Genomic DNA, 27,743 nt, shown 5'->3' on the forward strand with positions numbered 1-27,743 from the left:
GGAGCTGGGCCACAGCCCCAGACCTACCTCTGCTGACTGATGGAAATGAGAAGTAAACATAATGCAAGTCCCTGAGATTTTGGAGGTATGACCGCAGCCAAGCTGACCAACACAATGAATACACTCTGTTTCCAGAGTGAATTTGGGAAGTACAAATAAGTCCCAAGCTGTCATTTTGCCTGATTATTAGTTTTAGTCTTCCTAGGTTGATTCTTAGTTAACTAGGTCACGCAATTGGGGTGTTTCAGTCTCCTTCAAGTAAGTGATCTTAATGGGTGTAGACTCAAAAGAAACCTTTTAGGGAATTGTATTAGAATAGGCCCGGATGACAGATGAAATGACCGTTTCTCTGTCCAAGGATTGCATTGGTCAAGGACCACTTGGTGTAGGATGAAGCCTGACCTCTCCCTATTTCTGCTGCAAAATCCACGTGCCTCTAAGGTCAGGGAGAGCTTTAGCACTAATTTATGACCATGGGCAGCAAGTTCTGTTGTTTTGCATGGGATGTGGATTTTGGTCAAGAGCACATGTCCAACAAAGACTGATATTGAGAACCACTCTCCTTCAAGTGGAATATTCCCTGAATTATCTTTATTCAGCATGTCAGGATACTGGCCTTTTTCAAAGTGTAAGGGATGTCCTATCTAATTTTAAAGAGGGGCCTTTCTACCGACTTTACCATTCCCAGATAAGAATATTTACTAACCTGGTCACTTTGGTGAGACTATGCACCGTGTCAGGCCTTGTCAGCAAATGTTATAGTACTCGTTTGTGAATATGCATTTCATAGGCGCATATGATTCAGCTAGTCATAAATATGTCAGCAGACTTTCTCCCTGTATGTCTCCATTTTTTTTTTTAATCTTCCCCGCCTAATTTCCTAGGGGATTACAATGACCTTGAGAACTCTGATGGTTTGTAAGTCCCTCCTTCCTCCGAGTTAACAGACTCCTTAGTACTCTTGGCATTTATGGTAACAAACTTCAGGTGCAGTCGTATTTTGGCTGCAAACAAGTTCCTCTTAGGCATGTGATCCTTTGTTCCTTCTCTTCTAAACTAGCATTTTCTCCTTAGCTTTTAAACTATTGCCCTAAAAAAATGCTATATAAATTAAGAGTATGAGCTTCACCCCTAGCACCTCCCGTGGCTCCTTATTGTCCTCCTTCAGAGCTTTCAGTCTCTACAGGCTGTGGGGAGCACAGAAACACTCACAGCCAGCCAGCGAGGTCCGATGGACTGCAACTGGCAAAATAACACAGTGGAATGCGCCACAGGTGACTGCATCCAGCCAAGTGGGTCAAGTTGTCACAGGAAGTTCAGGGGAGAGGGGAGCCTCTGCAGCTGCTTCTGCCTGATGCTTTCTAGGAGCCAGATCTTTCTTCCTCCCAAGAAAGAGCAGCCTATTCCTGACCCGGACTGTGTGAAGTTGCAACACAGAGGAGAGCGCTTTTAGTTGTGTTAATCATCGCTGCAAGGAGTCAGAGAAAGTACACTAAGAGACCGAGTCTTTTGAGCTTGTCCACATGAAGGAAAAAGCTTTTGATTACTACCCAGGAATAGGGGTCTCGAGGGAGCTAGACAAGGTAGTCTTGTCAAAGGTTGGGGCTATTAGTTCTCTATCCAAGACAACAGCTACAAAGCATATAATCAATTGTCAAATGGTTAAAGCAAAAGGATTTTCCTGCTTAATTTTTCACTAAAACTTGATTTTCTTTAAGGGGAACCAAAGTGGCAAATGTGTTATTAAATGCTTACACATACATTTCTAAGGATGTAATGACCACTCCCCCCCCCCACCCCCGCCACTCGCCACCTCAATGTTTAGATCATAGGAGAGCTTGTTAAAACACAAACTGCTGGGTTCCATCCCCAGAATTTTGGATTCAGGGCTTCAAAGAGGGGCCTGAGCATTTGCATTTCTGACAAGTTCCAAGGTCTGCTAGTCTGAGGACCACACTCTGTGAACCACTGGGATAGGTAATCATCTTTGAACCACTGGGATAGGTAGATAATAGAGCTCCCTTTAATCAGTAGTTAGTGGTTTGTAGTAGGCATTATCTGAGGTGGTGTTGCAAATTTGCAGATGTCGGTGATTAGGGTAAGGCCCAAATCACAGAGTTGAAGGGATTGGGGATGGTGGGAGGGGAAGAGCCTGGAGAGACAGAAGGAAATAGGAGTGAAGGGCAGACTGAAGAATTCACATGAGAGGGAGAAACCCAACCTGACATCCATCTCACTGCCATGAGAGGTGACTGCTTTATTGAGTTTGATCGCTGAGGTGGTGACAAGAACTGTACCTAAAACAGATGGATAAGGCCCTGAAGGTTTTATTGTATTCCCTTCTGTATTAAAGAGCAGAATGGACAAGTTCTTTGAACTTTCATAATGATACTCATTTTCTTTGACAGTGTGTATTAATTGCCAGATGGGGAACTCTTTCTTTTGGGCAAAGAAGGTCATAAAGATAAGCTGTGACAATTAAATGGCCACATTTCTTTTTATTTTATCAGTATGATTGGAATCTAAGTTGAACATGATAAGATGTACACAGCTTTTTCTTCTTCAGAGTTTGAAGACATGATTTTTGATGTCTAAGTTCACACGGAAACAAGGCAGAAAAGGATGCAACTTTGAAAACCAATTTTTACATTCCATTTGGTTGTAAAGTAATTATTCAATATATTATTTTGATTTTAAAAACTAAAAGCTTGCCATATATAGTTGGATAGTAGATGGTCATGAAATCATTGGGATCTTTTCCCTTCCACCTGTGGTCAGTGGCAAAAGAATGCCCAAATCTATTTTAAAAGCCTACTTAAAAAAAAAAAAATCATTTCAATGAAATAGGAATTATAGTAAATAAGAATTATGATTCCTTTTTCTATGAAATGTCAATAATTAGAGAAATAATATTAAAATCCCCAAATACCTCCAGGATAGCAATATTCAGGAAATAATATTATATGGTAAACATTTTTAATAAACAGCAGCATAAAGTAATCAGTGTTTAATATCATCGCTGGTGTGTGAAATACAAATGCACAAATCCTCAATATAAAATAGCCTTTTTGTCATTACATCCATGCTTGTCTACTTGAAATGCCCATAATAACAGATCAAACATTAAGTAATACAGTGATTAAATGCATGCAGTGAAAATAAGAAAAGATATGGGAGGGCAAGATATCTGAATATCGCCATGATATATTTGAAGGAAATCTATATCGAGTTAAAAAGAAACAAACAAAGGAAACAAAGAAACAGACCGGATATAAAAATGCAGAGATATATTTTCACTTCTGTGATACAAGCCATAAACATAGTTTTGTGCAAAAAAAAAAAAAAAAGGAAAAAAATAAGGAAAAAAAAAGAAAAAGATCTGAAAATAAAGTCATCTTACAAAACATTGTCAACAAAGCGGACATTTTTCAGTTTGTGAAAAAAATACCATTTTAATACAAAAGGGACTGTGTTATGTAGTATCACAGTGCTATCACAAAATACATTATTACAAGTGGTTTTGAAATTTGGTTTGCTCACCTTAATGACTTCAGTAATTATAAAATGTTTAAAATAAATGTTATAGTTCTTTATAAAAAACTAACTTGAATTTACTTTTTACCATAGTAATGTTTTTCCAGAGTACGTATTTTACTGGCTCACGGAATGCTAATTTCCCTTTAAGGGACTCCTAGAAAAACTCAGATTCACTGAAATCATGTTTACTTAAAATAATAAATATCCTTGGAAAACAATTGATTGTCGTATGATATACAAAATTGTGGTTTGAATCTTCATCATTAAACAGTTGCATAGCAACAAAAGGATCCAAATATTCTCCTCTACCTAAAGTTAAGAAATGTAGCTCTTGAACCAGCTTACTTATGCCACAAAAATATTTCTTAATTTATCTTTCAACAAAACTGGATATAGCCAATTCTTTGAGTTCACAGTACCGATAAGTCCATGTTCATTGTTTGAAGATTCAGTGTTTGGGAAAATTGCAACACATTTGGTACACAGATTTCCTTGATTTCTCATCCTAATTGCATTTTTTTTCTTTTTACAAAATTGAAACATCAATGTGCTTTACATTCTCCTCATCAGATATCATTTCCAGGAATTATTTTATATCCTGTAAAGTCTCTTTGTAAGTCTCTTTAGTTGTAAAATAGTAATGATTAAAAAAATGAGACCTTGAGATATTGTTCTTAGAATAAAGGAGTTATTTTTTAACAAGAGAAAAATCTAACATAACATTCCTTTCTATATAGAACTTGAAACCCATAAGAATTCTAAACTTGGCAAAAGATGGCTAGTAGGTAAGTGGCATGAAATGCACATTTGATGCCTCCCTCCTAAGGCAAAAATGATTATGTTTCTTCTATTCACCAGCTTCAAAATTTCAATTCATGGTTATCTTTGAAATGAGAATTCAGTACCTGTGTTTAAAAAAAATACTGTAATGTTTTACAAAATAGAATTCATAGTCTTTGGATTCCAACTAATGCTATGAATAAATGGTCGTAACTCCTGGTGCTGGAATAAAATCTATGAACATTTCCAGATCAGAAAAAAAAAAAGGTGAGAGAAACTTTAACTAGGTATTGGTGTCATAGAGTTTCCTACTTCCCCAGAGTCCATTGATGGTGGGCCCCCTACACCTAGGAAGATTCATATTCAGGAGGTTGTAAGCACTAATGTGCTGGTCTGCAGCCATACCTCTATTCTTCAATCCTATTGTTCCAGGGAAGCTCCTGTGAGGCTGCCCCATGGGAAACCTTGTTCCTCTCCCAGGGGTGCTGATCTAGGCCGAGGGACCATTTTCCTGACTGTGATTCCTTTGGTTCCTCATTTCTAATGCAATGGAGTGAACTATCAACCAACAATCAATTCCAGCATCCACGTCTAGCCTTCTTATGGTCTGATGCCCTATATTATTTCAAGGGCTCGTGTAAACACACTGTGGAAAACGATAATGTGGAAAAGGCCTTCGTGATCAGCAGAGGAGATTCACAAAGAGGCACATTCTGTACCTTCCCAAAGAAGCCCCACTGTGTAGATGGCCTCAGGGGATCTTACACTTGTCTTATGGCTCGTTTCCATCTGGGATTTCAAATTTTGCCTACAGTTTCCTCATTGATTCTGAACATCATTTTCATACAAGAATGCATAGAGTCTAAATTGAATCAACACAATTCCTGAACATTTGTCCTGAAGATAAGACAGCAGGTAGACAAATGCTACGGTATATACATTTTGGGGAGAGACCAGTCATGGCGAATGGAGGCAAATACACAAAGCACCATTTGACTTTCCTTTTTGGTTTGATATTTAATCACGAGATTCTTTTCTTCTTCACTGGTTTGCAGTTTTTAGTACGTGAAACCAGATGTACCAATCCCAATGCCATGTCGTGTACATGATGGAGTGTTAATCCCACAATGTTTTCTTTTTCTGGCTGGTTGTCTGCCCTGCTTGGTAAGACACAGTTAAACTTCACAGAAGATACTTGTTGCAATGTCTGCTAAGTGAGAACCTTACTTTAATAAAAACATTTGAATTTAAATCTTTTCTACGGCTTTCTAGTTTTTCCTGTATACCACATTTACAAAAGTCATGCATTTTACAGTTCTGCAGAAATCATAGATTCGGTGTGTCCGTGAATATTGGAGTCTCCTAGCAAAGACGGTTGCTTTGAGTCTATTTTGTAGGGTTTTTGAGACTTGTTGCCAAAAACGGTGATACCCATTCCACTGGGATGATTTGGAATCGACATGTGTGGTAGTAAGGGAATGTTTGCTTCCTGATTAGATCCTGAAGAGGGCAAGCTGGTCACATGACCAGTGCTAGTCGACCCACTGGCACTGCTCGGGGACCTACTCTTGGGAGGCGGGCAATGCTGAATCACTCTGGGAGGGCCTGTCGGTTGGTAGTGGGCAGCTGGAAATGCCGCATAGCCAGGAGGTATTGGGTATCCATTGATGGGGATAAATCGCTGGTTCTGAGGTATTGGTGGGCCAATGAAACCAGCAATCTGGCCCTGTGGTGTAATACCCTGGCTCGGGAACATATAATTGGGATATCTGGGGTTACTGAGATTACTCACTGGGCTGGCGCTAAGGGAGGTTGTCTGCGTGGTAGCATTTCCCCCCGAAGGAGTAGTGGAGCTGGTGTGACTTGAGAGTCCCTCCCAGGACCGAAGCCGGACATGGATATCTTTAAATCTTGGTCTCCTGGAAGGAATCTCATTCCAGCACTCTGTCATGAGGCTGTACATTCTGGGCGGGCAGTCTTCGGAGCATGGCAACAGCTGTCGTTTCCTTACCATTTCGATCACTTCCTGGTTACTAAATCCATAATACGGTTGCAGTCCAAAACTGAAGATCTCCCACAAGACAACCCCGAAGGACCAGATATCTGAATCAGAAGAGAATTTGCCATACATGATGGCTTCAGGGGGCATCCAGCGAATGGGCAGCAAAGACTTACTCTGCACCCTGTAGTAATCGGCAGAGTAGATTTCTCTGGAAAGCCCAAGGTCTGAAATCTTTACATGAAGTTGCTCTCCGATTAAAATATTGCGAGCTGCAAGGTCCTTATGGACAAAGAAGTGACTAGACAGGTACTCCATGCCGGCTGCAATCTGAATTGCTATGTGCAGAAAATCTCCATGATCCAGGCTGGATTTTACGGTCCCGTCTTCGTCACTGCTACAGCCAACATCAGAATGTGGGGAGCGCATGATAAGGAACTCATGGAGATCCCCCTGATTCATATACTCAAAAAGCATACACACAGGCTGTTCCTGAGTGACAGCACCCAGAAGGCAGACGATATTGGGGTGGTGTAGTTCGGCCATCAGGGAGGCTTCCTGTTGAAATTCTGTCCATTGCTGGGGGTTGTTATAGTCTTTCAAGGTCTTTATAGCAACCAATTGAGCATGGTCCATGCCTGGGAGATAGAGATGGCCCTTATAGATCTTTCCAAAGGCACATTCCCCCAATTCTTCCATAAAACGTACAGCAGAGAGTGGCAGCTCTTTAGCCTTGCTCTGTATAGAAAGAAAGGAAAAGTGTAGTTGAAAACACTTAAGGCAAGACATCGTGGCATCTGAGAGGAGGGGTGGGGCATATAGAGAAAAGTTCTAGAAATCAGACCAAATAAAACACCGTAGGTCTATAAGTCTTTAAAATTGCTGGCCACAACTTAGAGGAGGTGCCACAGGTAACTGTCTATCATTCCACTCCGCCCCCCCCCCCCTCCATCTACATCCCCTGCTCCAATGGCAATTTCCTGCTGGAGCCTACCGTCTTGCTACTCAAAGTGTGGTTCTGGGACCAGTAACATCAGCATCTCTCAAGCTTATTACAAGTGAGGGCTCTTGGGCCCACCTCAGACCTGCTGGATCAGAATGTGCATTTAACAAGAAGATCCCAGGTGATTTCATTGAACATTACAGTGTGAGAGGCGCCGCTGGAGAGAATACAGCCTTAATTCTTAGCCTGGGACATACAGTGTGTGTGATCTGGTCCTAACCCACCTACCCTTGCTACTTCTCTATATGATAGCATCACATTATTTAAATAGGTCTGCTCAGTGACCACCCTTAAACACCATGGCCATTCTTGCCTAATACCTCTGTTCCTGCAATGCTTTCTTAGTCTTAGGATATTTATTGTGGGAAAAGCCATAGAAACCACAATGAAAGGCTGTCTTCCTGAGCACTCCCAGTAGAGGTAGGGAGCTTTGGAATCCACTCCTCTCTGCTCATCAGAGTTTTCCTTCTGAAACTCTTCGTGACCACTATGATCTTTGCCTCCTCTGGCTTCCTTTTGCTTTAGTGTCTGAAGGCCACCACATGCAAGAGGCAGTGTGGGGGCTGGTTACATGCATGGCCTCCACAGTCAGACAATTAGAGTTTGAATCCTGCCTTTTCCACTTACCAGCTGTGTGATGCTAGGTACAGTATTTAATCATCCTCTACCTCAATTCCTTCATCTGTAAAATGGGATGATAATAATTGATAATAATTGCACTTATAGGGTTCCTATGAATTTCTAATAGATTAACATTTTTAAAGTACTCAACATGATGCCTGGCACACGATAAGGGCTATTTAACTTTTAGTTATTACCTTGCTGTTGCTGTTCTTTTTATGAATATTTTGTCCTCTCAATCACATTTCATTTCCTTGAAGGGAGGCATTTGCCCTTCATACCAATTGATAACCTTACAGCTTCACAAGTGGGTTGTTTACTAACTGACCTTAAGACAGACAGGAAAAAGGATCTAGCTCACAATGAAAATACTAAATTGTGACATTTGATCATGGCTGTAATATTTGAAATTCACCTCAAATCTAGCCTGACTTTGAGATGAATTTATTAAGAAAAAGATCATAAAAGGAATGCATTTGTACATAAACTGATTAAAAAAATTTTTTTTAATGTTTATTTATTTTTGAGGCAGAGAGAGACACAGCAAGAATGGGGGAGGGTCAGAGAGAGAGAGGGAGACACAGAATCTGAAACAGGCTCTCTGGGCTGTCAGCACAGAGCCTGACACGGGGCTCAAACTCACAAACCGCGAGATCATGACCTGAGCCGAAGTTGGACTCTTAACCAACTGAGCCACCCAGGCGCCCCAATACATAAACTGATTTTAAAAATAATCTCTGCACTTCAAATATTTTAGAAAAAGATGATTTCTCTGAGTATTCCAATTAAAGGTGGCAATGTGGCAAATACATATGGAATTCAGAGCTCTCTGTGCAGAGTTTAAAACAACAGTTTAGAAAACGAAGTAAAAATATTTCTCTAATCCAAATTGTATTAATTTAAAATTCATGATGATTAGCTCTGTTCAAGGCTGATTTTCCAGGGCAAAATGCCCATTAACCTAATTATATAAGTGTAAATAAACATATAGGAAAATACTCACTTAAGAGGATGAAATAAAATTGAGAATTTTGAAACATTAATTTGCCCATGCAAATAATATTTCCTATTATAAATATGTCTCATTTATTCATTAAAGCAGATCTCAAGGGGTTTGTATTTGGAAATGTCTTACAGGAAAGTTACTTCTGCTTAAAGTAATGGTACCACATTGCTTTAAACATGCAGTAAATTAAAACTTACTTATTGATCCAGTCCTATTCATTATAGTATTGCAGGAACAAAGGATTAGAAACAGCCTCAATGTCTACCTAGAGGAGACTGGTTATATTAATTATGGCAAAGCCAATAATAGAATATTACATAATTTAAGAATGAGCACATTTTCTATGTGCTGATATGGAAAGATCTCCAAATCTTATTGCTAAGTCAAAAATAAAAAGCGGGGCACCTGGGTGGCTCAGTCGGTTAAGTGTCAGACTTCAGCTCAGGTCATGATCTCATGGTTCATAGGATTGAGCCCCATGTCAGGCTCTGTGCTGACAGCTCAGAGCCTGGAGCCTGCTTTGGATTCTGTGTCTCCCTCTCTCTCTGCTCCTCACCACCCCCCCCTCAAAAATAAACATTAAAAAAATCAAAAATAAATAAAAAGCAAAAGAATAGTTAATGCTGCACGCTGCTTTTGTGAAAGAGGTGAAAAAGAATGAATATATTCATGTTTATTTGCATATTTATTGAGAAACTCTGATTTGCTTTTTTAAAAAAATTTTCATTTCATTTATTTTATTTTCTTTTATTATTTTTAATATAATTTATTGTCAAATTGGCTTACATACATTTATTTTAGAGAGAGAGAGTGCAAGTGGAGGAGAAGGGTAGACAGAGAGAGAGAGAGAGAGTGAGAGAGAGGGAGAATCTTAAGCAGGCTCCATGCTCGGTGTGGAGCCTGATGCGGGGCTCTATCCCACAACTCTGGGACTCAGCCAAAATCAAGAGTCAGATGCTCAATGGACTGAGCCACCCAGACTCCCCTGAGATGATTTTGCTTTTGTGGGAAGACCAACCCAAGGTAAATTTCTCCTGCACGATGTTGGGATTTCTATCACAATTTTTCCTAATGCTCTAATTGAGTCCAATTTATGCGAAGGTCCCCTGAATGGCATAGTAGGCGTTACTTTTGGACCTAAACAGGATCTCCAGGCTTTGGTAAGAGAGAAGGGTATGGGACTGAGCAATAAAAATTTTTGAGGGAAAATGGGAATTCATAACTAAACTCAAGGAGTATTAGGTATTAGGACTACTCTCTTTTCCTGCCTCTGCTGGAACTAACCCATAGGAAGAGCAGTATATTCAAACTGTGTGGCCTTTGGAATCATACCAATCTGAATTTGCATCTTGGACATGTTGCTTTCTATTAATATTAGTTAATACTTGTGTAACATTTACTAAATGCTAGATACTGTCCTAAGCACTTAACAAATATTAACTCATTTACGACAATAATCCTGTGGGGGTAGGTCCTATATCTTAGGTGGTTGACGTTGAGCGAGTTTCTGAACTTTTCTGAACCTCTATTTCCATATCCATGAAATGATATGCAATTTCCATAGTTACAGTAGGGATTAAATGCAACAAGGTATGAAAGTAATTTCCACCTAGTAAGTAATCTTAAATCAATCTTATTATACTTATTGTGGAAGAAATCCAGTAAGTGAGGTAAATGCAAATGACTTATATCCATTTATAGCCTTAAGTATTTCTAGCCAGTGTTCTATATTTCCCTTTATGTTGTGGTATTTATTTATTTATTTATTTATTTATATATTTATTTATTTACATTTATTCACTCTTGAGAGACAGAGAGACATAGCACCAGTGCAGGAGGGGCAGAGAGAGAGAGGGAGACATAGAATCCGAAGCAGGCTCCAGGCTCTGAGCTGTCAGCACAGAGCCCAGTGCAGCACTCAAACCACGAACTGTGAGATCATGACCTAAGCCAAAGTCAGACGCTTAACCGACTGAGCCACCCAGGCGTCCCTGTTGTTCTTTTCATAATGCATTTGGGGCACCCGGATGGCTCAATCAGGTGAGCATCCAACTCTTGATTTCAGCTCAGGTCATGATCTCAGGTTGTGAGATCAAGCCTTGCATTGTGCTCCAGACTGAGTGTGGAGCCTGCTTGGGATTCTTTCTCCCTCTCTCTCTGCCCCTCTCCCCTGCTCACATGCTCTCTCTCTCTCTTTCTCTCAAAATTAATAAACACTAAAATAAATAAAAAATGCATTACATTTCCTCTTATTAATCTTTTCCTGTTTGCGTGTAGTTATTAGTAAAAACAAAAAAACACCTTAAAATCTTAAAAATCTTCAATCTCAAAACAGAGAATTTGTTTTGGAGCCCGAAGGTGGGTACAATTTGAGTGACATGTGGCCTGCTCCTCTAGGATTCTGGGAGATGCATATGGGTGGAGGGAGCAAGAACCCACGTGGAAGAGTAGATGGTGGCAGATGGGACAAGGAAACAAGCTGGCCAGGATTCTGGGGTCTGGAGGAGAAGACGGGTGGACAGGACCTTGGCATCGGCCTGACACATAGCCCCTGGGGCTTCACAGCTAAGACGGGCTGCGTTCCCCTGCACTGAGGTAAGCAAATTAGTTCTCTGCTATTTGCCTTTGGAAAAAGAACTCTTACTCTTACCATTTTGCACATGGAGAAAGAGGCTTGAAAAGCATCAAGAATTTTCAGAAGAGCCAAAAGAACCACACTTGCACTGCAAGCCCTTCTGTTTTGGGCCACACCATTTCTGTCTGAAATCAGAGAAGCCTGTTGGCGGGCAATCCCAGTTTGACACAGAAGGCCTCTGGAGGCTTAGCCTGGGGCCTGACACCTCACAGGGCTGTGAGGTCAGCCTTCAGTGTGTGGTCGCTCTATGGACTTCTAATTGTTCTTTTCCCCTGTTCAGACACACGAGAGCACATTTTGACCCCAAGTGTGTCTTCTCAGATCCCACCCATACCCGGTGGGCCATATGGCACAGAGTCCCAGCTCCTCTCTAGCCTATAGAAGGAAGGAACAGTTCACCAGGGCTTGTCATAACCAAATTTGGGGATTCCCTTTGGAAAGAAGCACAGAAAGCAACTAAAATGGCAGATTTCACAAAACCTTTCTTGGGAACACCTGTGCGGCAGCCGGCCTAGAAGTTACCAGAAAAACTGCTCAGAGCTTAGTTTCAGGGGAACAATTTACACAGTGATTTGCATTTTTAAAATGCTCAGGTTACTTGGTACAAATGTGTCTTAACTATAGACTCATTTTCAAATTTTACATAAATCCTGAACTAGTTAAAAAATCATAAAAACTCTTAAAGAAGCAGTCAGTAGACCCTGCAGTGACGGCAGGAAATTAGCTGTATTGTTGAGGAACAGATGGTTTACATTATACAAACCCTTTAGGCTAAACTTGTTTAGGTCTGGCATATTGTAAATTATATTTTAGTAATGAAAGTGAAATGACCTCTGCTTGACCTCAAGTGGGGTTTGTCTGTTTGAACCCAATGTCGTGGAAAACTATGAAAGAAAATGAAGTCATAAAGTTTTGGCAGCTCAATTTTGGCTCATTTCAAGTTAAGGGGTTATAAATCTGTTTAGTTTTTGTTTGACAAGTATTTGTCATACAGGGATGTACAAAATGTAAAGAAGTGTAAAATACACATAAGGCACAGTGCCAAAGTAAACTAAGTACAAAGGAAAACTGAAATGAATAGGGTCCTGGGCTCCTATCTCTTTATCACTCCTTCCATTAGTTGAATGACAAGATGGGCTCAGTTTATTATATGCTGTAAGGCAATTAAGTACCTTAAAACTGAAACAGGCTTTCAGTTTAAATGTTAACATTTTTGCTTCTCAAAGTAAACACACATCTGCCTCACTGAGGTTTTAAAAATTCTATAATATGGGGTGGGGGGAGAGGAAGAGGAAAAATCAAAGTTGATGTAGAAGTTGATTTGTTATTCTAAAATCCGAATCTGCTTCTTTCCTTAGAAATTTTTGAAGAGCAACTCTATTAGGGTTTGAATGAGCTCTTCGCAGGAGGAAAAAGAAGGGAGAACATTTTAGATGACAGTCATTTAGATGTGAGTCAGATGTGACTCTTGTGGTCCTGTCTAACCAGCCGATGGAGGCCAGGCTGATGTTGGTGGCTTCCTTCACCCGAGTGACAAATCCTAAGTGGGGACATGTGATGCTTTTAGATCTATTACCTTTGGATATGAAAACAATGAACCAGGAGTAGGGTTTTTTTTGTTTTTTTTTTTTTACATTGTAATTATATAGGTGGTAGATGGATAAGGAGGACAGACTCAATGACTTTATCTCTTTCCACCTTTGAGAAGTTACACCTTAGGTGATAATACATTTCAAATGATTCCTCTGGGTGACAAAGCTTATGACTAACCTGCCATTTCCTGCCCACTCTACATAAGTGATGGCTGTAGGGAGAGGGGGAGGATTTCGTGATGGCCAACATTTGCGTGCAGCAGGGATCCACGGATTTGTGACTTTGGGCTTCTAACCTGAACAGGGTATGAATGCTTTACTTTTGAGCCCAACTTGAAGCTGGACACAGATAAAAAGCTGAGTGACATGAGGGGGAGGGAAACAGAACCCAGAGTGGTTCTCCAGGACAGGAAGGTGGCTCCAACGGCAGATACTAAAAAAGAACTGAAGTTGTATTCATACAATTGACTCAAACCATCCCCTGTAGTCCCTGCCTTCCTTGTAGTGGTTCCTTTCCCACGCCCTTTTACAAATCTCATTTGCTATACATTTGCTGATTCTAGCCAGACCCAAGTATCTTGAGGAGATGAGCTACAATGGCTTGAATACAGTGGCATTTTTCCTCAGCCTCATTAAAATTAGAGGGGGATTTGGGGTAAGAGGACATTAGCAGGTCCTTTTTTTTTTTTTAAAGCAAAGTTCTCCGTGAGATCTATATTCCTTGGGGGACTGGCTTGCTCTCTAATATCATCTCTGATATAGACTATATCAGCATAGTCTAATTCAGAGCAGGCATTGGAAGCCCCTGGAAGGCTTGTTAAAACACAGATTGCTGGGCCCCACTTCCAGAGTTTCTGATTCTGTAGGTCTGAGGTCCTGCATTTCTGACACGTTCAGGTGATGAGGATGCTCCTGAACTGAAGGCTTCACTTCAAGAACCAGCGGAATATGGCTTTCTGGGTCAGACAATCACTAGCAGTCTGGATCTCTACTCCTTGCATGATGAATGACCACAATGTGTCTGAAGAACCTGGTTGAGCAATTTTGACTTATAGGAGCCAGAAAAACTAATACTTTGTTTCAGAAGATGCTTGGAAATGCCAGCTAAAGAAAAGATAAGGACCACTGACTGGTGTTTCCTGTATTTGTATTCTGCTACTATCTTAATGAGATTCAAGGCTTTGAAATTAAATCACTCTATCGCTTGGGCTATGTCACCAGTTTATTCTATTTTCATGTGCAGCCTGTGGTGGGGGATCTTTTTTTCATAGCTGGTTCTATCAGTCAGTCAACTGATACTGTATATGCTATATGCCAAAGAGTATACATATAGAATAGTATATGAGGACCCATGCAAGAAGCATGAAGAGTAAAGACACAGCTCTTGTCGTAGATGTCTGTAATCTTGAGTTTAACAATAGCTACCATAGATTGAATACGTGTCCTGTGACAGACACTGAGACCATAACAAGGCCTAAGAGCTGATTTTGGAGTGCTTATATGTTAGGCTGTTAAGTACTTTGTACATATTAACCTCTTTGACCCTTACAGCAACCCCATGAAATTGGTCACTCTGCCTATTACCCCCATTTTGCAGGTGGAAAATATGAGAAAGAGAGTGATTGCACAGCTGGTAGGTTGTATGTTGGACAGCAGAGTCTGTCTTCCCGGTGACTTCTCTAGGTGTTTCGTGCATCAGCTTGTTTCATCTTCATCACTATCTCATGAGATTCATACTGTGATGTTCCCATTTTATGGATCAAGAAATTAAGAGGTTGCTTAAGAAGCACACCTATTAAGTGGTGATGCCAAGATGCAAATTCAACTACGTCTGCTCCAAACCTGGAGCATTCTTCCAGCAATAACTGGCAATTTTCATTTTGATCCTTAAAGGGCTTCACCATTTTAAAAGCATGAAGCGCACTGGTAGAAGACTGGAATGTCAAGGTATAGTTGCTCTCGGTCTCTGATCTAGATCTTACTCCTATTGATTCTCTGTTGTCCTCATTAGTTGACTGGGACAAGTGAAGAAACCCTTTCCACAGCAGCCTTTGCCTGAGCTGGGCACAAGAGCCCTGGAGAACATATAAAATAGAGATTTCTTAGTATCTGGACTTAACTGTTGACAGAACTTGCTTGACTCCAAAGCCTATTTTCCATTCTTGTGCATTTCCCTGGTTCTGAGGTAAGCAGTGTTCGAATTGTAAAGGAATGGACTCTACTCCTAAATGGAAGTGATTATGTTTTAAAAACTTAAAGGCCACAGGCATTCATTTTGGGAGGTTATGGACATTCTCAAAGACTACAGTCAAGCTAAGTGCCTTCCAGCTAAGTGCCACCAAATTCTGGAGGGAGTTTCAACCAACAGTTTGCCACATTGGCCCAGAGTTCAGCTGCACTTCTCTGGAAGTGATTTAACTTCAGAAGCAGTTCTTTTCTGTACGACGTAACTTTCTGATGGTTACTTTGAATGTCTGGTGGTGACCAGGGTTGATTCTGTGGTGGCTACTTGACCATGTCAGTGGGAGAGCTTCTATCCTGCCTGGAAACAGGCAGAACAGAGGCCAGTAATTTCAATGTCAGCTTGAGCCACCAAGTGCTCATAACTTGAGCTCGTGTGTTTTGGTCCACCCGAAAGTTACGGCAGTCAAGTGAAATGGGGAAGAACGTGGGCTCTGGACCTGGGCAGACCTGGGTTCAAATTTTGGCTCTGCCACTTAATAGTGGCATGAAGACTCACTTTTCTTACTCCCAAATCAGGCTTAAATTAGCACCTACTTCATAAGGTCATAATGGAGATTCCATTGAGATAATGTCTGTGATGTACTTTAGCTTATCGGCAATACCACTTATAATATATCCACTTCTAATACTCATCCTCCCCACAAGTAAAGTTTCTACAGATGTAGCTTGAAGCTGAAGCTCTGTACTGGAAGCCTCCCAGCCCTAACCATCAAACCCTCTCCACCCTGACGGATTTTATCCAGGGTGTCAACAGGGTGTGTGGGGCAGGGGATTTATGCTAACTCAATCGGAATGGAATACCAGAACTGTCCAAAGAGCTACCTCTAGTATCTTTGCTGTGCTTCCCCTGCCTGTCTCCTCACCCAGCTAATGCTGTGGGCTGCTGGGTCCTATAGCTTCCTCCCAACCCACATTATCCTGTGCACAGCATTTGGTAGTTGACTGAAATATTTGTGGCTGTTTGTATCATCACTGTACCAAAACAATAGTAACTTCTAGAAATCAGGTTCCAGTGAAGTGCCAGACACACTATCTCAAATTGTCAAAAATATCGGATGTGAGAGTGATCTGCCTACAACATCTGTCACCCCATTGATCGCCAGGGTTGATCTGACTGATCGGACTGCCTAGCGGGTGTCCCCTTCCTCCCTCACCACTCCATGAACATCCCTCCTGAAGCTGCCTGCTTGGCCAAAGAAGATGACCTTCCCCGATAGAGAAGGACTGTTCTTTGGTCAAGGGTATATAAGAAGCTGTGCTCCCTGGCTAGAACCTCCAAATAAGAAAAAGAAAAATCTCTAAGTACTCTTTGTGTCCTTGTGTTTTTTAAATTTTGTTTTGCTTTGTTTTAAAGTTTATTTATTTATTTTTAGAGAGAGGTGTAGGGGGAGAAGGGCAGAGAGAGAGGGAGAGACAGAATTCCAAGTAGACTCTGCACTGTCAGCACAGAGCCAGACATGGGGCTCGAACTCATGAATTGTGAGACCATGACCTGAGCCAAAATCAAGAGTCAGATCTTTAACCAGACGCTTAACCAACTAAGCCACGCAGGCACCCCTATTTGTATCCTTGTTTTACAAGTGAGAAAACAAAGGTTCAGAGAATTTGCTTAAGATCTCATGGCCAGTAATCAATGGAACACAGATTTATAATCATCTCTCTCCTCTCAGTCCTTGCCCTTTGGAGTATAACAAACTACCTCCTGGAAATAGACTAAAAAAAAAAAATGTGGCTGTAAAGGTATGTTAGGCCTGGAGATTATGGATCCTTAGGTGCTGGGAGCAAGGATTCTATAGCTTGAGATGTGTCCTTCTAGATTAGGGAATGTATATCAAGTGGGAACTAAAGCAATGCCAGAGGATGAAATCAGCATGAGAGAGAGAGAGAGAGAGAGAGAGAGAGAGAGAGAGGAGGGGGAAGAGGGAGAGAAGTAAAGAGGAACTGTAGGAACCAGTGAAGGAAACAGAGGGGATAGGAGGAAAGCCAAGAGAAAAAGTATTTCAAGATGGTGGTTCAGAATGTCCAATGCTTCAGGGAAATTAAAGAGGATAAAGACTTGGAAAAGGCCATTGGGTTGAATTACATCACTGGTGATTCTGTAGAGGGCCCTGTCAATAGAATGATGAGATCAGATGTCCGGGGAGACAAAAGCTTTAAGGACTGAGTGAAAAAGTTTTCGAGGACATTTTAGCACCAAGTGTGGTGACACTGGGTAAGGTCAGGGGCTCAAAAGGGGTAGCCAGGCCATAGTAGGGCTTTCTAGATGGAAGTATGTTGTTGGCAAAAGGGACAGGCCCAGAGAATATAATCAAGTGTCAGTACATTCAGCAACTACTTTGGCTGGAAAGGAAAAGGAGAGAGGAACTTCCTGGAAGTGAAGAAACAGAGAAGCTGGCAAGAGATGAGGGTAAACTAAGAAAATAGAGCCACCAACTTCAGAAAGCTAGGCAAATCTTGCTTTCCCCAAGTGTTCCTGATACCAGCCAGCCAGGAGCTGCAGGAGTCTGACCCAAGGCCTATTCAGGCCTTGGCTGTGCCCCCCCCCCCCCCCCCCCCCCAAGCCCGACCCACTGTTCCTTATCCTCTATTCTCAAACTCCTCCATCTCTCGACCCATCTATGCACCAGAGTCCCACGTAGGTGAGTCACATGTCTCACAGACAGAACCCCCCCCCCCAATCCCTGCCACTGTGCTTGAGTGGGAGGCTGGGCCACCTTCCTCACTCCCCAAGGAGACTGCTCCACAGCTTTTTCCCCTTACTGACGATGCCCTGTTTTTCAGACACGTGACAGTTGGGGAGTTGGAAGGAGAGGCAAAGGAAAAGAATCCAGGAGAAGGGAAATTAGGGTTTCCCAGGCTTCTTGGAGAAGGTTCATTTTCCACAGTACTTTAAAAAAACACCCACTTGCATTGTAAAATTTGTAATTCAATGTAGAAAAATCCTACTTAGTTCATGCATCACTAGAATACTCATCAGGGAATTTTAAAGATGGAAAAGACAGGTTATCTTATCCAACTGCACGGCTTGAAATCTGCTTACCAAAATAAAAAGAAAACAAACTGACAGTAACTTATATGAACAGGGTCTATTTCATTCTCAGAACTGCTGAGAAAAGTGACACTCAGGCCAAGTGACTTCTCAGGGCCATGGGGCAACTGCAGGTGGAGCCATAGGGGTGTCCCCATCTTCTGACTGCGCACAACTCAGAGTGGAGGTGCCTCTCTGGTCCACTGGCTTGCTTTCCCCACAGGTCAGAAAGAAACTCAAACCTCCTTGAGGTCTAACTTTCAATTGCTTCACCTGCCTCTCTAGAGACTCAAGCCAGGTCTGTCAACCAGTTTGTCCTTGACTGCTGTTGTCCCCTCTGGAGGGTATGGGTTTCTAATCTCCCTGAGGAGCTTCTTCTTAATCCAAAAGTGTGTGTGTGTGGGGGGGGGAGGGGTTTAGCAGCTCAGCAAGTGGACAAAGATGGAAACCATTTAAACCCCGAAGGCCATATTCATTTGGATCAATAAAAACCCTGGAGTCTCGGACTTTTGAATTGACGGAGGAGAAATAAGAATAAGGCTTGGGCAGACCAGTTTCCATGCTTCATTCTTTTACATCTCAGCCTCCAAATATCCTTTTGATTTTACTCTGGTAGGGTGTTTGTTTTCAGGACTTCTTTCTTTCTTTTTCTTCCTTCCTTCCTTCCTTCCTTCCTTCCTTCCTTCCTTCCTTTTTTCTTTTCTTTTATTATGTGTGTTCTTTCCTTCTAGATTTTATAGGTACATGTATTATTTATGTGTCAGTGACCTTTCAAAGCACTTTTAGAGATTGACTGTTTACAGTTAGGAATTTTCTTTAAGGTCTACAAAGTCCTTTGTGCTTTTTCCAGGAAAGGCACTCAGTAAGAACCAAAACAAACAACAGAATAATTCAAATTTGATTGGAGCCAAATCTCTTAAGAGAGTAAGACAAAGAGAGCTAGCATTTGTTTTTGTTGTCTCCTTTCCCCCTCCTCAACCCAGTCAAATATTCTTGAGCCATTCCTACATCCAGTGTGGTTCAGAATTACTTGAGGGACGTTTAAGGCTGAATTTTAAGCCCTGGGTTGGAGAAATCTTGGCACTGGCAGATTTTGCAAGGGACACTTCAGAAATGATGAAAACAATGTTTACTTCACCAAGTCTTTGGGAAAATCGGGCCCAGTATATTTCACATTTGTCTCTACAACCACAAAGGGTAGAGGACTATTACTGCCCTGGCCAAATTTCACATGCCTTTGGCAGGATTGGAGCTATATCATTCAGATGTGAGGCTGTTACACAAGCCTCTTAAGGATTTATCACAAGCCAGGGTGATGCCTGTGGTTAGTGTTCAGCCCAAACTGACCAAATGGAATCATATTTAGTTGTTTGCCTGACCCCCTCCCACTCTCCCTTCCCAGCATGATTTGTTCCGTGAAAAAGTTATTATGGGGTCAGGCAAGAGCAAGGACTTTATTTAGTCATGAAAAATCCTATGTTCACATTTCATCTCTTCCAATTTCTAGCTCTTTGATTTTAGACAAGTTACTTAATCTGTATGAGTCTCACTTACTCTGGTTGTACAGTATGAATAATAACTCCTATCTTACAGAATCATTGTGAGGATTAAATAAGATGATGACTATGAAAGTTCCTGGTATAGTTCTTGATTTGTATCAATTTGTATCAGTCGACCCACATTAGCTTTCTCCACTTACGCCAGAAAGCTCTCTGAGACCTTTATCTGAAAGACTGCATAAATCCAAACCATCATGCCTATTGGATGTCATGCTTTGCAAAACAAACCTCGCTAAAAATGGAACTGAGTTGCAGATTGAGGCTGGCCTACAAAACTGACAATTTTCCCAAATGGAAATGACTCTTCCCATGGTTCCTGCCATAGCAATGAGGAGCCTGCCCCTCCAGGATGGTGGCTTTTGCACAGTGACCAACCCCATCCGGGTCTCTCTCATCCAGAGTTCTGGCATTTCTAAGGTTTCTCAACATTTAATAACAGAAATGACAGGGAGGGGTGCCTGGGTGGCTCAGTCGGTTGAGTGTCTGACTTCAGCTCAGGTCATGATCTTGCAGTTCTAGAGTTCAAGCCCCACATCGGGTTCTCTGCTGCCAGCGCAGAGCCTGCTTCAGATCCTCTGTCCCCTTCTCTTTCTGCCCCTCCCCAACTTGCGCTCTCTCAAAAAAAAATAAACACTAAAAAAGAAAAAAAAAAAAAAAAGAAATGATGGGCTAAGACTCTCACAGAATAAAGACTACTGCACTGGAACTTTGAAGTATGGGAAATGTAAAATGTCAACTAGGCATTACTTCACGAATATGCAATCAATCTTACCCCTCTATTTTCTTCTAGTACCATGTAAGGATTAAATATGACATTATATCACATGCTGTAATGTATGTAAGCTGACTAGCTGGCAGCTAGGATGTCACAAACAGTTGAACCTCCACCTTTACCTGTCCCCCAAGCCACTTAGTAAACCCTGTGGTCTTCACGTTTTCTTCATTTTTTTTTTTTTAATGGTAAAAATTCCCACTTAAGAGAACTATGGTTTTGCTTGGGACAGAATACTTAAAAATGAATTTTTAAAATTTAAGAAATCCAGAAACTTTAGGAAACAAGGTTTCTATGGGACTACAAATAGGACTACAATAGAAAAAAAACATTTTAAGACTTTTTAAATTAAAAAAATCCACTGCACAGCAGACTACAATCAGATGAGGGCTATGTGTCAGTCCCAATATGCAGCTACATCTACTTACAAGTTAAAAGAATTAGTTAATTTGAGCATGAAGACATTTTTTCCCCTAAAATTTTATTAAAGTGATGCATCTTCTCTTTATGAAAGCCAAATGAATAATATGGCCACTAACCCACAGAGAAGACAAATATTTGTAGAATGAGTGAATGAATGTCCTATGGAGTTGGGATAAGAAGAAAAGACGGGCTTTTTGGAAGTTTTCTAAGTTATTTAAATGAAATCTTTTTGGTGAGAGGGCTGGGATTGAGGTTCTGGCTTTGTGGAGAGAAAGCCTCTGTTGTGTTTCAGCTTTAAGATGTGGTGTGTGCGCTCCATTTAAGGTAAGGGCTGGTGACCCTGGCTTCCTTGCCAGGACCTAGAGCAGCCCACATGCTGAAAGATGAGGAGGAAAAACAAAGGAAGTGGATTGATTTATCACAGAGACGAGAAGGCTAAGGTAGGCTATCATAAAACAGTATTCAAAGATTATAGGAAGGACAACACTTCTCTTTAAATATACTTAAACCAAAGAGGAACAGATTTAGGTCAGGCATTTAACCGAACTTAACTCCTGGGTTAGGATTTAGGTTTTGTTGTTGTGGCAAAAGACACATCACATAAAACTTAACCGGTTTTAAGTGTATAGTCTACGTATACTACTGTGCAATAAAAGGATTTTTTGATAGTGAAGTTAGTAAACCATGTTTGTTTGCTTTTTTTTTTCTCTGTTCATCTCTTTCAGTTTCATTGGAAGAGTATGGTATTTCCTTCTTGGAAATTTTGAAAAATAGCTCACATTCTGAATCCTTAGGAGAGATGATGTCCTAAGGATTCTTTCTAGCCCAGACTTGATGGTAAGGCAGCCACATGGCTGGCCCAACACTGACATGCACACACTGACCAAAGAATGCTCTGGCTGCCTTGGATACAGTTAGAGATAGATATGCTGAAAATGAACTCTATAGCTTGTCAACTCTGATCGTAGATCATTTGATTTCTAAGCTGGGGAGGGTGATAAGTTTTGCTTTAACCTGAAGCCTATAGAATATATGCAGCTCTGTACTGCTGATTTTACCTTGGGTTTATATGCGTTCAGCATTGACATCTCCACATTTTGACCTCTGACATGTTTCGGTTGCCTCTGGACTGGCGGTGATGATGACTTTTGGTTATTGCGGCAGACGCAGATAAAAAAGAAGAGAAAAGCAATGGCCAGAGGAATAGCAACACTTGGCACCAGTATGTACAAGATCTCCATTTTATTCTTCTCCTTGGAGCCCTTCGAATCTGGGTACAGAAATAGAAAAGAGCAAAAGTCATTCTGGTTCAAATAACATGTATAATATTACATTGCGTAGTTTAAAATGACCTCCTATTCTTCTATACACACAAATTCACTGGAGAAAAAAGGAACCATTGCTTATTACAATTTGTTTCTATCAAACCTTCAACATAATTTATTGAAGTTTAAAAGTTTAAAGTTCAAGTGTTTAAAAATTGCAGAGGGACATTATGAGGCCTTTGCATGTGTGTGGGTCTCCCTCTGATCTTGCCTCTCTTTAGCAGCAGACCTGCATTTCTCTAACACGTTAAAAGTTAAACGTCATGTGAAAGGACTGGATACACCTAAGGGCACTGATGTGGGTCACAGGGCTCTTCTACAATTGGCTGTTAGCCCAGAATCAACCACCACAATGTGATGTTCCAGAAATCTGCCCTTGTCCTGGCTGGTTTGGATTTACAGGGCCACTCCTGCACCTTCCAGAATCAACATCACTTAAGAATCCTGGTCCCAGTGTCCACAAAGCCACTGGCCTGAGAACATGGGAACCTGACTCAGTCTCTGATGAGCTGTGTGGCCTTGAGCAAATCATTGTCCTGTCTGGACCTCACTTCTACTCATCTGCAAAAGTGAAGTATCTATTTTGGAAAGTGTCTACAATTTCCTCAAGCACAGCATCACTGCATAACCTGATGCTTTTTTGAAATCCAAGAATTCCTCTTAAATGATTTCATATGAACGCAATAATTATGAGTACTAACACTGTGAAGTATATTTTTGAAATCTTATATATCTACTCTGCCATTGCTAGGAAAAGTATATAATATGTATAGAAAGACATGAAGCATACTTCTTAAAAATGGACTTGAGTCTGACCTTTAAATTCTTTGGGCATATGTTAATAAATTATTTGACTGACCAAACAAACACAAGAATTATGGGCAGTAATTAGAGGGGTTACATAATGCATGCCCTGATCACCAATAACCTCATTGGCTATCTTGCTTTAAGAAAAATCCAAGGTATGAAAATTCAGATTGACACAAAATTCAGAGATGATTATTTACTTAACATAGAATTAACCATGTATCCATTCACTCATCTTCCCACTTGTTCAGTAAGTCAATAAACAAAAGCTACTACTGCCAAGGACTATTCTAGGTACTGGGGATATAAAATTAAATACGATATGTCCTTTGCCTTTAAGGAGCTCATGGTTGGGTAAGGAAAACAGAGAAAAGGTAATTACAATATGTTGTTAGAAATGCTGCAAGGGAAGTATGACTAGAGTGGTCGAGAAACCCAGAAAGTCTCTTTAAACAGTGGCCTTCCCTAGTACATGTAAAAGAGAATAGACTATACATCATTCTTGCTTGCATGCACCTGCCTTGGGAACCTATTATTCAGTGAGATATAGCAGTAACTAAATCACATTGCCTTCTCCCTACATAAACAGACTCAATACATGAAGTTAGGGAGGGGCACCAAAACCTGGGTGTTGGCACTGTGCTGTGGGTTAACCCTCAGAGGGATTTGGGGAGGAGTAAAATATGCTTATCAAGAATAATAAACATAACAGCTTTAATATTTACTGAGTGTCCTCTAGCACAAAATCATGTTAGCTATGGGCCAGGTACCGTTGTAAGTACTTTTCATTAACTCATTAATTTTATCCTCACGACCAATCCCATGAGGCAGATGCCATGCTTATGGCTATTTTTATAGGTGAGGAAGTGGAGGGACAGAGTGGTTAAGTGACTTGCCCCAGGACATGCGGCTAGTAACTCAAAAGCCAGGACTCCTCCCCTGTTGGTCTTGCTGTAATACCTCCTACTCTAGAAAGTCCACTACACTGCCAGTAATTTGACAATGGCTATTGTCTGGCATCCATTTTCTTATGGTAGGATTTCTCTTGTTTCACAGAGGTAGGAAGGAGGAGGGAGGTCTGAAAGGTGGGGAATGACACAGAAGCTTTGCTAGATGTGCTGCCTTTGCACTCCCCACTTTATATACGGTGGCAGGTAAACGTATAAGCCAGGCATCTCTGGAGACCATTGTAGTCATTCTTGTCTTTGGAACTCAGTCTCAGTCGCTTTCGTAACAATTGTGTCTGCATGTCTGCGAGTGGATGGACAGAGAGAAAGAAATCACATGGAGGGGCATCTGGGTGGATCAGTCGGTTGAGCATCTGACTTCTGCTCAGGTCATGATCTCACAGTTTGTGAATTCGAGCCCTGCTTTGGGCTCTCTGCTGTCGGTGCAGAGCCTGCTTCAGATCCTCTGCCACCCTCTCTTCCCCTCCCCTGCTTGCTCTCTCTCTCTCTCTCTGTCTCTCTCTCAAAAATAAATAAACATAAAAAAAGAAATCACATGGAAAAGTGTTTACCACAGGGCATAGCAGATGGATCTTCTATAACAGGAATATAATAGATCTAGAATAGATTATCTAAGATCTGTCTATCTATAGACACTTTAGAGACAGTGTGGCAGAATAAATGAAGTGTATGTCTTAGATTCAGAAACCTCTGAAGACCGACTTTGTCGTCATCTATGTAACTTTCATTAGGCACTTAGCCTCTCTGCGTGAACTCATCTATAAAATGAGACCAGTAATACCTATTTCACAGAATTGTTGTGAACAGTAAATGAGGTAACACAGAAAGTATTACTCTAGTACCTGTTAAAACTAAATCACTCAATGTTTATCCCTTACCCTTAGAGTAGAAAAGGATTCAGAGATAAAAACTTTGGGCTGGAAATTCAAAATAACCTTAAGCAGGAAACAAACTTTCTGACCTTCACCTCCTCATTTATTCAAGGGGAATGATAATTTGCTCTACCAATCTTATTTGCTTCATGTGAGAGATGATGTTCATGACAAAACTGCAGAAAACTGAAAACTGCCACACAGTTGTTGGATGCTATGACTATTAACATTATAAAAACACTTTCAAATTTCTCAGTACCCAGTGTGTGTGTGTATGTGTGGAGGGGATCCCTCTTGTTATTCTTGGATTTTCAGTGAAATCATTATAAGGGTAATGATTACAAAAGGAATGAGGTTAATTTAGTACTCATGTAGTGCTAGTCATTTTTCTGGCCCAGATTTTTAGCAACAAGAGAAAGTAGGGATCTCACCTGTCTAGCAAACAAAGGAGTTCTATTCTGTACTCACTCTGTATCAGATTATTCACAGAACGCCTTTGATTGTAAACGGGAGGTCTGGGACAAATCCCCCTGTGGGTCTGCAGGAGAACAAACTTCAAGAAGCCGGATCTTTAAACACAGTCAAACTTGGCTCCTTCTGATTACACTGAGGATATGCAAATGAGCCCACAGTGTCTTTTTGCCAAGTGAAATAATCAAGCAGAACAATATGTGGCCATGTTGGAAGTGACAGAAAACAAATATAGACCTGTTGTAAACCTGTGATACAGCACACTCACTGTCCCACACACACCTCTCTCTGCATTAGGCCAGAAGGGAGTCAGTCTGGTTCAAAAAATTTTATATAAAAGCTTTCCACAGAACAACAAACCCTACTCATGGAAAATTAGAAAATGAACATTTGCTCACCTTCTTTGAACAGCCTATCATTTGTATTCATTACTTTAATCAGGTACTTGATGTTCTCGATTTTACATGTAGGTAAAAGAAGGCTAAGAAAGAACAAATAATGTGACAAAGCTAGAAAGTGGTAGGGTCTGGGTTGGAATGCAAGGCTGTCTCCCTTCGATGCTTTAATGCTTTCAAAATTCTATTACTAATAAAAATTAAAATACCATATGGAATTGTTTTCCATTATTCTCCTTAAGATTCCAAGGTTCCCTTTAATGAGGACTAATATCTGGTGGGGAATCACACTATTAAACAGATCACATTAGAACAATGGACACTATTCTTACTATTCACTTTACAGGGTAATGGACACCTTCAGTGCATTACAAAGGAAACTGGCTGAAAATTAGAACGGTGAAGATTTTTAATACTTTGAAATAACTGTTTAAAAGTTAAATGCACATATTAGTTACATCAAGTTAAATACTTGAGATTTTTGAAACCAACTATTTAGTCTGGATCACATGATTAATTTCCTTTTAAAAATCAACAATTTGGTATCAGAGTTCACATCTGACATTCCTATTTTTATTTTTACAAAGATATTCAATACTTTGATTAGTAATTAAATATAATGGAGAAAATACTCCTTTCTTATCCTGAGGCTTAAAACAAGGTAAACATGACTTCTTATTCAAGAGGTACTTTTATAAAGTAAAACATCACCTGGGATATTACTTTGAGTTAAAACAAAAAAAATTGTTAGATCTTAAATACGGCAAAGGTGGGAAGAAGTCTTATAGAACCTTAGGATTCCAAATAAAGTAAAATAAAATAAACAAGTTAAATTATAATCTTGTCTGAAAAGAAATAAAAATCAGAAAAAAACAGGAATTGCTACCATTTATTAGTTGAAAACTACAAACTAAGTGGGTCTGTAGCAGATAGGAGCCCACACCAGTGATATTTAAGCACATGCCTGGAAGTCATAGGAGCAAAGGGGAAACTAGGCCCTTAGTTGGCAGGCTGGGTCCACCATTAGGTGGTCTCTTGATTTAATGATGAAAATACTAAGTAGATCACCTATTGCCTTATATATTTTCAAATTAATTCTTAAAAAGACTATGATTGGCCATATATAGTGGTTAACATTTTTTTTTCTCTTCAGCAAATGTTTTAACCACAATAAGATAGGGACAGTAACTCATTGGTGAGCACTTGAGAAAAATCTTAGTAACTAGAATCCACATGAGTTCACCAGGAGTGTCTATAAATTCTTATGATCTCAGCTTTCTCTATAAAAGGAAAGAGTTGGGCTAATCTTTTCTCTTTAATTGAAAAAAGCTTAATTATGGCAAAAAATTAATAACATCTATCATCTTAATCATGTGTAAGTTCAGTAGTGCTAAGTGTATGCACATTGTTGTACAACAGATCTCCAAGACTTTTTCATCTTGCAAAACTGAAACTCTATACTCATTGAACAATAACTGCACTTATCCCTCCCTCTAGCCCCTGACAGCAACAAGTCTACTTTCTGTTTCTATGAATTTGATTATTTTAGATACCTCATATAAGTGGAATCATAAAGTGTTTGTCTTTTTATGACTGGCTTATTTCACTCAGTAAAATGTCCTCAAGGTTCATCCATGTTTTTACATGTGTCAAACTTCCTTCCTTTTTTAGGCTGAAAAATATTCCACTGTATGTAAATACCACAT

General features: G+C 40.4%; 1 protein-coding gene across 1 annotated transcript in view; it reads right to left on the bottom strand.

Moving 5' to 3' along the window:
- Window positions 1-2,407: 2,407 nt before the first annotated feature.
- ROR1 (receptor tyrosine kinase like orphan receptor 1) overlaps window positions 2,408-27,743 on the bottom strand; it is a 398,760-nt gene continuing 373,424 nt past the window's right edge. Inside the window, exons 8-9 of the mRNA XM_049617051.1 lie at window positions 22,258-22,469; window positions 2,408-7,054 (exon numbers count right to left, since the gene is read on the bottom strand). Of these exons, the coding sequence (XP_049473008.1) occupies window positions 5,627-7,054; window positions 22,258-22,469 (1,640 nt within the window). The 3' untranslated portion in view covers window positions 2,408-5,626. The remainder of the gene's footprint in view (window positions 7,055-22,257; window positions 22,470-27,743) is intronic.

The sequence above is a fragment of the Panthera uncia genome (assembly GCF_023721935.1).
Source record: "Panthera uncia isolate 11264 chromosome C1 unlocalized genomic scaffold, Puncia_PCG_1.0 HiC_scaffold_4, whole genome shotgun sequence".
Taxonomy (NCBI): domain Eukaryota; kingdom Metazoa; phylum Chordata; class Mammalia; order Carnivora; family Felidae; genus Panthera; species Panthera uncia.